The sequence below is a fragment of the Delphinapterus leucas genome, chromosome 19 (genome assembly GCF_059928025.1).
Source record: "Delphinapterus leucas isolate spDelLeu-1000000601 "Yukka" chromosome 19, BTC_Dleu_Yukka2, whole genome shotgun sequence".
In the NCBI taxonomy this organism is placed as follows: Eukaryota; Metazoa; Chordata; class Mammalia; order Artiodactyla; family Monodontidae; genus Delphinapterus; species Delphinapterus leucas.
Genome location: NC_143147.1, coordinates 59,690,565 through 59,703,680, shown reverse-complemented (window position 1 = coordinate 59,703,680; position 13,116 = coordinate 59,690,565). Strand labels below are relative to the sequence as shown.

The 13,116-nt window shown below is 44.1% G+C and overlaps 1 protein-coding gene across 3 annotated transcripts in view; it reads left to right on the top strand.

The window, feature by feature from the left end:
* RNF213 (ring finger protein 213) overlaps positions 1-13,116 on the top strand; it is a 111,684-nt gene that overhangs the window by 33,136 nt on the left and 65,432 nt on the right. For all 3 annotated transcript variants that reach the window (XM_089901578.1, XM_022589405.2, XM_089901579.1), the window contains 6 exons: positions 144-400; positions 1,550-1,747; positions 4,998-5,220; positions 6,008-6,063; positions 7,204-7,357; positions 10,051-10,221. In XM_089901578.1, the coding sequence (XP_089757704.1) occupies positions 144-400; positions 1,550-1,747; positions 4,998-5,220; positions 6,008-6,063; positions 7,204-7,357; positions 10,051-10,221 (1,059 nt within the window). The remainder of the gene's footprint in view (positions 1-143; positions 401-1,549; positions 1,748-4,997; positions 5,221-6,007; positions 6,064-7,203; positions 7,358-10,050; positions 10,222-13,116) is intronic.

Below are 13,116 nucleotides of genomic sequence, written 5' to 3'. Positions count from 1 at the left end.
TGGGGAGGCAGGCAGTGGGTGACCCCTCCACAGAGGCCTCCCTGCCCAGCTGATGGGGAAGTAAGCATAGTGATGGGCAGCTCTTGACACCTCTGGTGGGTTCAATGCCATGGTTCTGTATCTCCCTTTTCTCCTGGGAGCAGGTGAGAAAGCACCTGTGGGAATGTTTGACAAAGAAAATGGCACCATTTCTGGAAATGAGTGGGGACCCTCTGCCTGAAGACTGCCCAGTGAGGAGTAAATTGAGAATGGGCCTGATTGTCCTTTTCTCAGTGGAAAAATTTCACTTTCTCTTACCGGAAAGTGACCTGGGCTCACTCTGTTACCTCCTTTGCTCGAATGCCAGTTCACCGGATGCCCTTCGCAAGGATCTGATCCACATCCTTGAAACATCTCAGAGGTAGTGTGTCTGTGTGTGTGTGTGTGTGTGTGTGTGTGTGTGTGTAAAGATTTTCTAGCTCTCTAGTGGTTTTTATCTGATTATAAAAATAAGTGCTTGTCAGAGAATGGACGAAGACATGCAAGGAATAAAAACTAGCCGTAACTTTACTGCTCACTGTTGTCACGTCAGTGTTTGTCCCGCTAGCATTTTCTAGCCGATGTGCTAGTTTTCATCTTATTCACGTTCTCCTGAGTACCCTGCTTTTGAGCAGTTTTAAGGTGTATCATGACTCAGCCCCACGTGCGTGTATTTGGGGGGGGGTCATGGTAAGACAACGAAGCCGGACTTGAGGATGTTTGTGGAAGTACTGTGGGTGCCCTCCCCGTGGCCTCTGCAGTTGCCGTGCCCAGTTCACGAGCCAGAGTGTCACTGCGCTGGGCCCGGAGCACTCGTGGTGTGGAGGCCGCGGCCTGTCCTGAAGGCACTCATGTTTCACTGGGTGGAGGCGCCGCCCCAGAACCCTCTGATGGTCCCAAGGTCTTTTTTCTGGAGCTGTTTGAATTGAACTTTAGGGTGATATTGCGCAGCCTTCTCTGAGCAGTCAGTCTTATGGAACACCTGCCTTGTGGTTTTACAAATTTAAAACACCCAGTTAAACCCCGTTCATTTTGAAAGAGAGAAGAAATGCTGGCAAATGTACAAGTGTTTCCAGGTCTTAAGAAACATCCGTGTTTTGTGATTGTAGGGAACATGCCGTGTATTATTTATAGGCTCCTTCCTTATATGTAAAAAGTTGCTTTATATGTAGATTTACTGTTGCCAGATGACCTGGGTTCAAGCCACAGCTCTGGCACAGGGGGCCTTGCATAGATCACATGCCTCTCTGAACCTCTGTCTCCTCCACTGTCAAGGAGGATGGAAAGATGCCACCAGGAGTTTGCTCTGGGGCTTCGAAAGGGCCAGTTCAGTGCCTGATGCTTTTTGGGGGTGCCGAGGGGGCCCCTGAGGTTTCTCCCTGATCTGGTCACTCTGTGCTCAGACACCCGGAGCGCTCTTATCTTATGCTCTGTGCGAGGAGCTGTCCCTTCGCTGGTGGGTGTCGGACCCCCGGGGCTGGCCTGACACTGGCCGTGCTGGGCTCACATGGGATCTCTGTTCCCTTTCTAGCTGGCGAGCATCCATGGTAAACCTGTGCCAAATGTGCATGGACAGAAAGGTTGACCACTGGGTGTGTACCCTGCCTGTGCTGCACCACTGCATGGACCTGTCCTCACCAGCCCAGGACTCAGGCGTGCAGCCCGAGGACACCTGGGCAGCCCTTGAAGGCATCTCCTTCTCTGAGTTTCGGGAAAAAAGAGCAGATCAGTAAGTTACAGACCTGCACTTACTTGGAATCATAACTGTGCTTCCAAGATCTCCAGTGGACTTTTAGTACCCACTCATTCCTGCTTTTAGTGATGGAAGTAATGTATCACTTCTTTTTAAATTACTTCTTTAAAGATTTTAGGGGATTTCCCTGGTGGCTCAGTGGTTAAGAATCCACCTGCCAGTGCAGGGGACACGGGTTCGAACCCTGGTCTGGGAAGATACATGCCTTGGAGCAACTAAGCCCATGCACCACAACTACTGAGGCTATGCTCTAGAGCCCATGAGCCACTGGTGGCGCAGTGGTTGAGAGTCCGCCTGCCGATGCAGGGGACACGGGTTCATGTCCCGGTCCGGGAAGATCCCACATGCTGCGGAGCGGCTGGGCCCGTGAGCCATGGCCGCTGAGCCTGCGCGTCCGGAGCCTGTGCTCCGCAACGGAGAGGCCACAACAGTGAGAGGCCTGCGTACTGCAAAAAAAAAAAAAAAAAAAAAATCAACCACAAAAGATAGATTATGTATTTTTCTTTATTTTTCTTACAGTTTTATTGAGATATAATTGACCTATAGCACTGTATAAGTTTAAGGTGTACAGCATAATGATTTGACTTACATCACAAAATGATGACCAACGGTAAGTTTAGTGAACGTCTATTATTATCTCATAGGTGCAAAATTAAAGAAAGAGAAAAAAAGTTTCTCCCTTGCGATGAGAACTCTTAGGATTTCCTCTCTGAACAGCTTTCATATGTAACACAGAGCAGTGTTCATTATATTTATCATGTTGTATGTTATATCTGTAGCATTTATTTATCTTATATCTGGAAGTTTGCACCTTTTGTCTGGTTTCATGCAATTCCCCCCTGCCCTGCCTCTATGATAGATTATTGATTCTGTTTTATCGTGTTTTCCAACCTTCTTTTTTTCATTTAACAGTATATTGTGAACGATTTTTTTTGCCAGTAAATATATACCTACTTTTGTAATGACTGCTTAGTGTTGCAAATTTGATTTAGCCGGCTCTCTCTGCCTGGACACTTGGATTATTTCTGCACTTTCGCTTTGTAAGCATGCTTTGATGCACTTCTTTGTAATTTTCCCTGTCCAATTATTTCCTCAAGATAAATTCCTGAAAGTAGAATTTCACAGGTCAGAGGCTTTGCGCATTGTAGGTGCACATCTTGAGGTAGTGAAGTACTATTTTGAGGCAAGGAAAGATTTCTTAGAGGAGACACAGAAAGCACAATCCATAAAAGAAAAATGGTAAATCAAATTTAAGTACAAAAGCTAAATAAAAAATACAAATTCAGTACAAAAAAATTAATACTAACACTTATTTCCAAGCACAGATAACATCCCCCATTTACTTTGTTTTTTGTCAAAGAAACTATTCCAAGTCTCTCATCTGCCCTCCCCGCCCCTAATCCAATAGGATCTAGCCTATAGGTTTTTAGGGATTGAAATAGTGAGTGAGCTGAATTATTTCTTCTTCACTATTATTGGAACGTTTTGAAATTAAAGCCAAATTAAGATTATTTATATAATTATATATATTTTAAATTGCCCTTCAAGGGGCATTTATCTAGAAGACTGACTATCTAGAAGAAATTTAGCTGGAGAATGACAAACATTAGCATTGGTCTTAAAGATCGTGTCTTTTAGGCAAAAGTGGCCTTTAGTATATAGTGAAGCTTTATCCATCCATATGTTTCGCGTAGCCTCTGTCGCTTCTGTGGCACTCGGCTGTATTTACTTTCCCATTGTCATCTTTTCGGGTCTCCAGGACAGTGTTACAGAACAGCATAATTTAAAGACCTTCCCCGGACTGGGTTTGCATAGACTGTTTGATCCAGGACACTTGCTTATTCACGCATCAACATGCTTAGTTCATAAATTATTGCACCCACAATGGAAGACAGTATCAAAAGTTAAAAAAAGAACTGCCATAGGATTGCCATAGGATTGCCAGCAGTCCTACTTGTGGGTATGTCGCCCAAGGAAATGAAATAAGTATCTCGAAGAGATATCTGTACCCCTGTGTTCATTGCAGCATTATTCACAATAGGCAAGATGTGGAAGCAACCTACGTGTCCATCAACAAATGAACAAATAAAGAAGCAGTGGTGTGTATATGTGTGTGTGTATACATATATATGATGTATATATACTTGTGTATATCATCATATATATGCATATATGATGCAGTATTATTCAGCCACAAAAAAAAGGGAATCCTGCCACTTGCAACACATGGATGGACCTTGAGGGCATTATGCTTAGTGAGATAAGTCAGATAGATAAAGGCAAATACTGTATGATATCACTTATATGTGAAATGTAAAAAAGTCAAACTCACAGAAGCAGAGAGTAGAATGGTGATTACCAGGGGCTGGGAGGTGGGGAAAAGGGGAGATGTTGGTCAAAGAGTACAGACTTCAGTACTCTGAAGAGAAATTAGTTCTGGGGAGCTAATGTACAGCATGTTAACTATAGTTAATAATACTGTATTGTTTACTTACAGTAAGCTAAGAGAGTAGCAACTTTTAAATGTTTTCACCACAGAAAAGAAATGGTAACTATATGACACAATGGGTGTAGCTATCAAGTAATGCTATGGTGGTAATCATTTTGCAATAAGAAAGAGTATCAAATCAACACATTTAACCTTAACCGTAACACAGCGTCATATGCCAGTTGTATCTCAGTAAAGCTGGAAAGTGCTTAATTTGGGGTGGATTCTTTTATTATTGTGATAAAATATACCTAACCTACAATTTACCATTTTAATCATTTTCAGTGTACGCTTCAGTGGCATTAAGTACATTCACATTGTTATGCAACTGTCACCCCCATCCGTCTCCAGAACTTTTCATCTTGTAAAACTGAAACTGTGTCCCCATTAAACAACAACTGTCTACTCCCTCCCTCACCACCAGCCCCTGGCACCCACCACTCTACTGTCTGTCTCTATGAATCGGGCTCCTCTAGGGACCTCACATAAGTGGAATCAGAGTATTTGTCCTTTTGTAAGTGGCTGATTTAACTGAGCATCATGTCCTCAGAGTTCATCCATGTTGCTGAATCCTTAATATATTATTGTTTACTTCTCATTTGATTGAGTTCTTAGCATTTAAATCATTTTTGAAATCAGAACTTTTCAGGTCCCTTCTAACATAATTTTAACTAACTTGGTCTGTTTTACTGATCTCACTGTTGCCCTTTTTTTCTGTTCCAATTTTCCCTTATATAGGAAACGATTACTCCAGCTAATGGGAAAGAACAGGCATTTGCTAAATGTGGATGAGTATCTGTTCCGATCCTGGTTCAGTTTGCTCCCTCTGAGTAACTTGGTTCATTACATGGAAGACCTCACTGACTACCTGAGTTACTCACCCGCTCGTATCCTGGACTGTCTTCTAGGGACTTGGTACCGGCTTGAAGGACTTGAGGAAATCTCCAACAGAAATTCCCAGGTTTGTTGTCTGGAATCGGCTCTTGAGTCCTTGCTTAGCAAAAGCAGATCAAAACCGAATCAGTCAGAATGTGTGATTCTCCTTTTCTGAAAACCTGACAGAGTAAAGCATTTAGAAAAAAGAGAACCAGGAGGGGTCAGTATTTCATAGGGTAAAGTGTTGGTTTACTTGAGTTATTCTGTTTCAGTAAATAGAACTCAATAAAACAGTAGCCTTTGGGTATGTGTGATTGTGCAGGGCAGGGCTAGAAGTTATTCTGAGTATTGGTCCACTTCCTAATTGCTCTCTGTCCTTTCCCATTTTGGGGGTGGATAAAATGGTATTATTTTATTTTTAAAAAAATATTTATTTATTTTTGGCTACTTTGGGTCTTAGTTGCGGCATGCAGGATCTTTTGTTGCTGCGTGCGGGCTCTTTGTTGCAGCGCACAGGCTTCTCCCTAGTTGTGGCACGTGAGCTCAGTAGTTGTGGCGTGGGCTTAGTTGCCCTGTGGCATGTGGGATCTTAGTTCCCCAACCAGGGATCGAACCTCCATCCCCTGCATTGGAAGGTGGATTCTTAACCACTGGACCACCAGGGAAGTCCCCAAAATGGTATAATTTTAAATCCTGAGTTTTATTTGTAGAAGGTATAAGATTAGTATTTGAACCCCTTAAAATTTGTTTATAGAAAGGAAATAATTGATTATTATGTCCTATTTATGTTGGATTTTGGGGGGTCTGTTTTAGCAAAGATGGTGGTGTCATGATTAAATCCTCTCTTTTTTTTCTTTTCTTCGCCACCCTAGAGTATTAAGAGTACTTTTGAAATGCTGTTGCACCTCCTGGATATGTTTCGGGAAAAGTAAGTAGAAAAGTAAAGTGTAGTCTCTCTCCTGCACACGGTTATCGCCTACTGACTGGCTGTATCCCATGTTTGCTGTCATTATGGAAGGTCATAAATTAATATATATCCCACTACTGTTTTCAAGGTATTAATGTAATCATCCCACTTTTTAAAAAAGGGAAAAGCATAGAAATCAGCTGCTAAGATTTTGGTTTATTTCCATCTGGTCCTTTTTCCTGTGCATTTTTGTCATTTATTTTTAAGTGATCACCATCATATTACATATTCATGCTTGCATCCTACATGTCATCAGCATTTAGTCTTCAAATTTTTTTTACAAGTCAGGGAAGTTGAAAATAACAATCAAAGTTAGCTTTCCATAATCATCTGAGATTATTTGCTCCTGCAAATTTGTGTGACCTCTGATACCCAGAAGGCACAGTGTACCGAATGCAGAACAATAGAAATGTACCTGTGGGAGAGAAGGTATTTTCTGAGATTCTTGGAGCACTGCCAGGATCACCTCATCTGAATTAGTAGGGTGTTCAGGATGGAGGTGGGGGTGTCAGGTCTTCATTAACATCAAGCACCTGGGGCTTCAGGGACCCCACCTAATTCTGTGTATTACAGAATTGCCCCAGGTAATTCCTTTCTCATGCTGCCTTCTAAACCCCACTCTGATCGACTCCCTAACTCTCAGCTCTGGTCATGTGTCAACCAGTAAAGCAAGTCCATGCGGAGCGGGAAGAGATTTCATGCACAGGGTATCCCAGGATATATTCTTCTAGCATTTCTTTCTCTTTCTCCCTCCCTGTATCTTCCTGATTTTTAAAAAAATTGATATGGTATTTGAATCTTTGGTAATATGCATCCCTAAGATTTTTTTCAAACAAAGGAATACACTTGGAAATAGTTTAACTTGCTTTTGTTAAAATAGGTCAGACCATGGAGGCAAACCAAAAGGACTTTGTTTCCTTTTTATCTTAATCCCAACTTCAAGATAGATGGAAATGTCCTGGATGTTAACCTATATGGGATCAAGTACACGCCTTCCTTGTAGGTGTTTTAAAGGGAAGGAACTCGTCATGGATAAGGGGTACTGTTTTCTCATTCCTCCTAAATTACTTCATTGATTTCTTTCAACTCTTTGTGGGGTAGGATTCTTGAGGAGCCCTTGATACAGTCCTACTTGACTGTGTGCCTGAAACTTCACGAAACTACCTGCAGAATAACAAAAGAATACACGTTTTATGAGATGCCTGCCTTATCTGCTGAGATTGTTTGCAGAATTATTATACTTAAACTTCTAGTGGTAAGTGGAACACGTACACGTAATGTTGTACCCAGGAGAGCTATGGAACCTGAAGCATCCTCCGTTCAAAAAGGAGATAGGCTAATTCTAGGATTGCTGGAATGACACAGAGTGGCTGATTGTGTCATCAGATATTTGTCAGTACCTACTTGATGCCAGGTTTTGTTCTGTGCATCGAGGCTATTTTGGTGAACTAGGGTCTGCGTGCTTGCTCTCCAGGGCTTGCGTTGGAGGGAAGGAGGCAGTGCAGGATCTCAAGTGTAGAGTATCAGCTGTGACTGGGCTAATTCAAGAGCTCTGCAAGTGGCTGGGACTTCAGGCAAGGACCTCCCCACCTAAATGCATATTCATGCCTAGCCTTTCCCACCTGAGCTTTATTCCTGTTCACTGAAACTCAAATACAGTAGCGAGGTCCACACACCTAAGTGCCCACCTTAGAGCCTTTCCACACAGGCTCCATCTCCCTCATCAAGCTGTAGGGACATCCCAGAGCTCTGTCCCCCCTCGCTCCACACCTCCCAGAGGTAACCACTCTCCTGATCTCTACCACCACGGATTAGTTTTGCCCATCTTTGAACTCTTTCCTTTTTGTGTCTGGCTTTCTTCACTTGACGTGACATCTCTGAGTTCCATCCATGACGTTGCTTGTTGTGCGCAGCTTATATTTTCCCATTGTTGTGTGATCTTCACCAGCTTGAGTTTGAGCTTCCACGTGAAGGTGATAGATGATTTCATATTTAGATCGACCATTTATTGGTTAAGCATTTGACACGTCAGAACTGGGACGTTAGTGATATAAAATAATTAAGTATATGTTTTAACTTGTTCCTTTTCGTTTTTCTTCTTTAAAATACCAAGGATACATTTAAAAATAAACATTATTGGTAAGGTGATTGCTTTCTCCTGAAGTGGGTATTATTTAAACCATCATAGGCAGGTGCCAACGCCTAGATAAACCGTGTTCAAGAAATTTGAAATGTGTCAGTTATTTAGGGTATATGTTCCTGTAGAAATAACTATCTTAAATGTTGGTTGGGATCTCAGATTAGTGTAATCCACGGTCTGATCCAAATACTCTACCTGTGCCGTAAAAGCAGAAAGCTTTGCAGAACTGAAATTAAATAAAACCAAAGTATATGAAGAGTTTTTGCAAAGCTTTTGGTTGCATGCTGACATAAAGGGTTGATAGGATTGATAGGACATCAGATCGAGAAAAACAAGGAGCAAAGCTGAAGGTTCTAGAGTAGATTTTCAGACTTGGGTTATTCACTTACGTCCATCATCTGTGCTGGGTGCAGGGGACACCCAGATGGAGAAGACAGGTCCCTGGCAGCAGGGGTGCGTAGGAGGGGGACCATCCTGTGAGCACATAATTGCAGCACGGTGGCTTAATGCTAAGCTGGAGTGTTGATCAGGTGCCCTGGGAACAAAGGGCCTTTGGAGGGGCTGACGTTCCCACAGGGCGAGAGAGCAGCCCGTGCAGTGTCAGGGAGGAGAGGAACACGCTGCTCCAGAGGACCCACAGGTAGCCTAGTGTGCCTGGAGATGGAGCTGAGATCTAGGCAATGCCAGATCACAGATGGCATGCACACCCTGCTAAAGCTTCCAGATTATTCTAGAAGCTGCTGCACCATGCGGGGATGTTCCACATGGGTCAGCATGTCCTGCTTTCAGCTCAGAACTGTCGCTGGCCCTTGCCACCCACATCCTGAGTGCTATGCTCCCGTCACACCTGTACCCCAGCCCACCACTCCCATGCTGCCCAGAGCTCCCCGAATCTTTCAGGGAAGAACTGCCCCCACCAGGCTGGGTACAGCACCCTTTATGTGCCTTGAAAATAGCTTGTGCTTTCTCATCTTGGCACTTGCCCTGGTTACTGACTGTGCTGTCAGCTCCTTGGGCAGCTGCCTCGCCACCGCGTCTTTAGCCCTTGGGCCAGGCATCTCTGGAGGGAGGGAGTGACACCAACAGATCCAGTTTTGGGGGGTCCTGACACTTACACAATTTGAGGGGCTCAGTTGAAGCAAAAGGAAACACACACAGAACTGGGAGAGGCCTCTAAGTGGGGCTGATGGCTGGGCTGTATCTGCTTTGTGGTAAAGGTGCTTCTGGTGAGAAGGAGAGGGAGAGAGGGAGGGAGGCATCCTTAGAGCCTTTGACCCCGGGGAAAAGGGGCTTTTCAGGGAGAGGGAATGAAGGGAGAACCTCAAGGAAAGAGCACCAGTGGTTGGGGACGTGGGTTTACCTCCTGGCCCGCAGACCAAACATGTCACTGAGGGGCAGGGTTTACACTAGCTCGGCTTCTCTGAACTGCTGGAAGCTCTGAGCCCTGGGTGCCTCCTTTGCACCCTGTCCAGAGGAAGCTTGTCAGCTCTTCCTCGGCTCGGAGCCCAGGAAGTCTGTGCATTGGCGAGGCAGAGTTGCCTCTGTTAACAGTTGCCTGGGGTCATTTGATGGGGCATCCATGCCACTCCTTCTCCTGCCTCGTCCCCCCATGCTGCCCACCCAGAGTGAAGCCGAAATGCTCTGGGGAAATGAAAGTGCTATGAATGCGCAGGCTCTGGCCGGGCCGGTGAGTCTGAGCGCACAGGTGGTGTCGGGTGTGCAGGGGGGAAGGGAGTGGCATCTGGACGATCCTTTGGGTCCACAGCGCAGGGACAATTAAACTCTCTGTCTCTCACTTGTGGTGACAGGATTCAGCAGGAGGACAGGGAAATGAAACTGGAAAGAAGAATTCAGTAAAAACAGTCTTCCAGGGGACTCTCGCCGCTACAAGATCTTGGCTTCAGAGAATTTTTCAAAAGGGCGTGTTCCGGACCGAGTATACGTTTTCTGTCACCTTCACTTACTGCGAGGAGATTAAGGTAAGCCCTGCCGAGTACAGGGAACCCAGTGGGTCTTGTTTGCAGAATGGGCAGCTGCTCCCCTAACAGGACCCAAGGGCACGGGCACCCTGGTGGGTGGGCCATGGTCCCCACACCGATGGTGAGACTGCTGAATGGTGAGGACAGACCTTGTTGGGCTGGCGGGGAGGGCCATTCGAGTCTGATCCAGTGCTGAGGTTATGAGTCAGGTTTATGATGTTGAAAGTAGAAGAATAAGACGGAAGCAAGAGCTACTTGAAAGGAAAACTGGGCAGAGTGGCGTCTGAATGTGAGGAAACTGGAAATCAGTTCCAAAATGTTGGGAGGCAGGGAGGGCTTCCAGAAACAGAGTTGTGGACAGAATCTTGTGCCACTGAGGAGGAAGAGGGAGGGCCTAAAGACTGTTGGCTCCAGGACAAAGTTCTAGAAAGTGATATAAGCAAACCAACCAAATGGCCCTCTGACGTCATCAAACCAGACTTCAATAGGCTGTTGCCTTCCAGGGATACTTTAATGGAGTCATTATAAAATCACAGAGCTGAGACTGTGCATGAACAGAGACAAATGACTCTCACTCCATCTCAGACTTCTTCAAACTTACTACCTATCTACACAGAGGAGAGAAGATCATTAATCCAGAGCCCAGAACTCTGACCACTCACCCTCACCCTCACCAGGACAGAGTCTAAGGTCAAAACAAGGAAAACATACATACATCTTGAACTTCGTTTAGAAGTTTTGTTGTTGGCAGTGGAATGGGTGTAACAAGTCTGGAGCTATGTTGTGTGTACTCTAAGGCTGAGCAGATGGACACAGGTTGCTGCTGTTGGAAGCCCAGGTTCTTTCTTACTGGAGGAGGGATGTGTGGACCAGGGGAGAGAGGAGGAGGTCTGTGGTTTGGAAGGAGCTAGAGGTATAGTGTGAACTCATGATTTAAAAGGCAACAACAGGTAAAAGACCTGTACTAATAAAACTATGAGACACTGATGAAAGAAATCAAAAATGACACACACAGATGGAGAAATATACCATGTTTTTGGACTGGAAGAATCAATATTGTGAAAATGACTATACTACCCAAAGCAGTCTACAGATTCAATGCAATCCCTATCAAATACCAATGGCATTTTTTACAGAACTAGAACAAAAAATCTTAAAATTTGTATGGAGACACAAAAGACCCCGAATAGCCAAATCAATCTTGAGGAAAAAAAATGGAGCTGGAGGAATCAGACTGCCTGACTTCAAACCATACTACAAAGCTCCAGTAATCAAGACAATATGGTACTGGCACAAAAACAGAAATATAGATCAATGGAACAGGATAGAAAGCCCAGAGATAAACCCATGCAACTATGGTCAACTAATCCATGACACAGGATGCAAGGATATACAATGGAGAAAAGACAGTCTCTTTAATAAGTGGTGCTGGGAAAACTGGACAGCTACATGTAAAAGAATGAAATTAGAATACTCCCTAACACCATACACAAAAATAAACTCAAAATGGATTCGAGACCTAAATGTAAGACCGGACACTATAAACTCTTAGAGGAAAACATAGGAAGAACACTGTTTGACATAAATCACAGCAAGATCTTTTTTGACCCACCTCCTAGAGTAATGGAAATAAAAACAAAAATAAACAAATAGGACCTAATGAAACTTAAAATCTTTTGCACAGCGAAGGAAACTATAAACAAGACGAAAACACAACCCTCAGAATGGGAGAAAATATTTGCAAACGAGTCAATGGACAAAGGATTAATCTCCAAGATACATAAACAGCTCATGCAGCTCAATATTAAAAAAAAACAAACAACCCAATCAAAAAATGGGCACAAGACCTAAATAGACATTTCTCCAAAGAAGACATACAGATGGCCAAGAAGCACATGAAAAGCTGCTCAACATCACTAATGATTAGAGAAATGCAAATCAAAACTACAATGAGTATCACCTCACGCCAGTTAGAATGGGCTTCATCAGAAAATCTACAAACAACAAATGCTGGAGAGGGTGTGGAGAAAAGGGAACCCTCTTGCGCTGTTGGTGGAAATGTAAGTTGATACAGCCACTATGGAGAACAGTATGGATCTTCCTTAAAGAACTAAAAATAGAATTACCATATGGCCCAGCAATCCCACTACTGGGCATATACCCAGAGAAAACCATAATTCAAAAAGACACATGCATCGCAATGTTCATTGCAGCACTAGTTACAATAGCCAGGTCATGGAAGCAACCTAAATGCCCATCGACAGACAAATGGATAAAGAAGATGTGGTGCATATATACGATGGAATATTACTCTGCCATAAAAAGGAACGAAATTGGGTCGTTTGTAAAGACATGGATGGACATAGAGGCTGTCATACAGAGTGAAGTAAGTCAGAAAGAGAAAAACAAATATCGTATATTAACACATATATGTGGAATCTAGAAAAATGGTACAGATGAACTGGTTTGCAAGGCAGAAATAGACACAGATGTAGAGAACAAACGTATGGACACCAAGGGGGGAAGCGGGGGTGGGGTGGTGGTGGTGGTGGGATGAATTGGGAGATTGGTATTGAGATATATACACTAATATGTATAAAGTCGATAACGAATAAGAACCTGCTGTATAATAAATAAATAGCAACAACAGGGGCTTCCCTGGTAGCACAGTGGTTGGGAGTCCGCCTGCCAATGCAGGGGACATGGGTTCAAGCCCTGGTCCAGGAAGATCCTACATCCGTGAAGCAGCTGAGCCCCTGCACCACAACTACTGAGCCTGCACTCTAGAGCCCGCGAGCCACACTATTGAAGCCCACGTGTCTAGAGCCTGTGCTCCGCAACAAGAGAAGTCACCACAATGAGAAGCTGTGCACTGCAACAAAGTGTAGCTCCTGC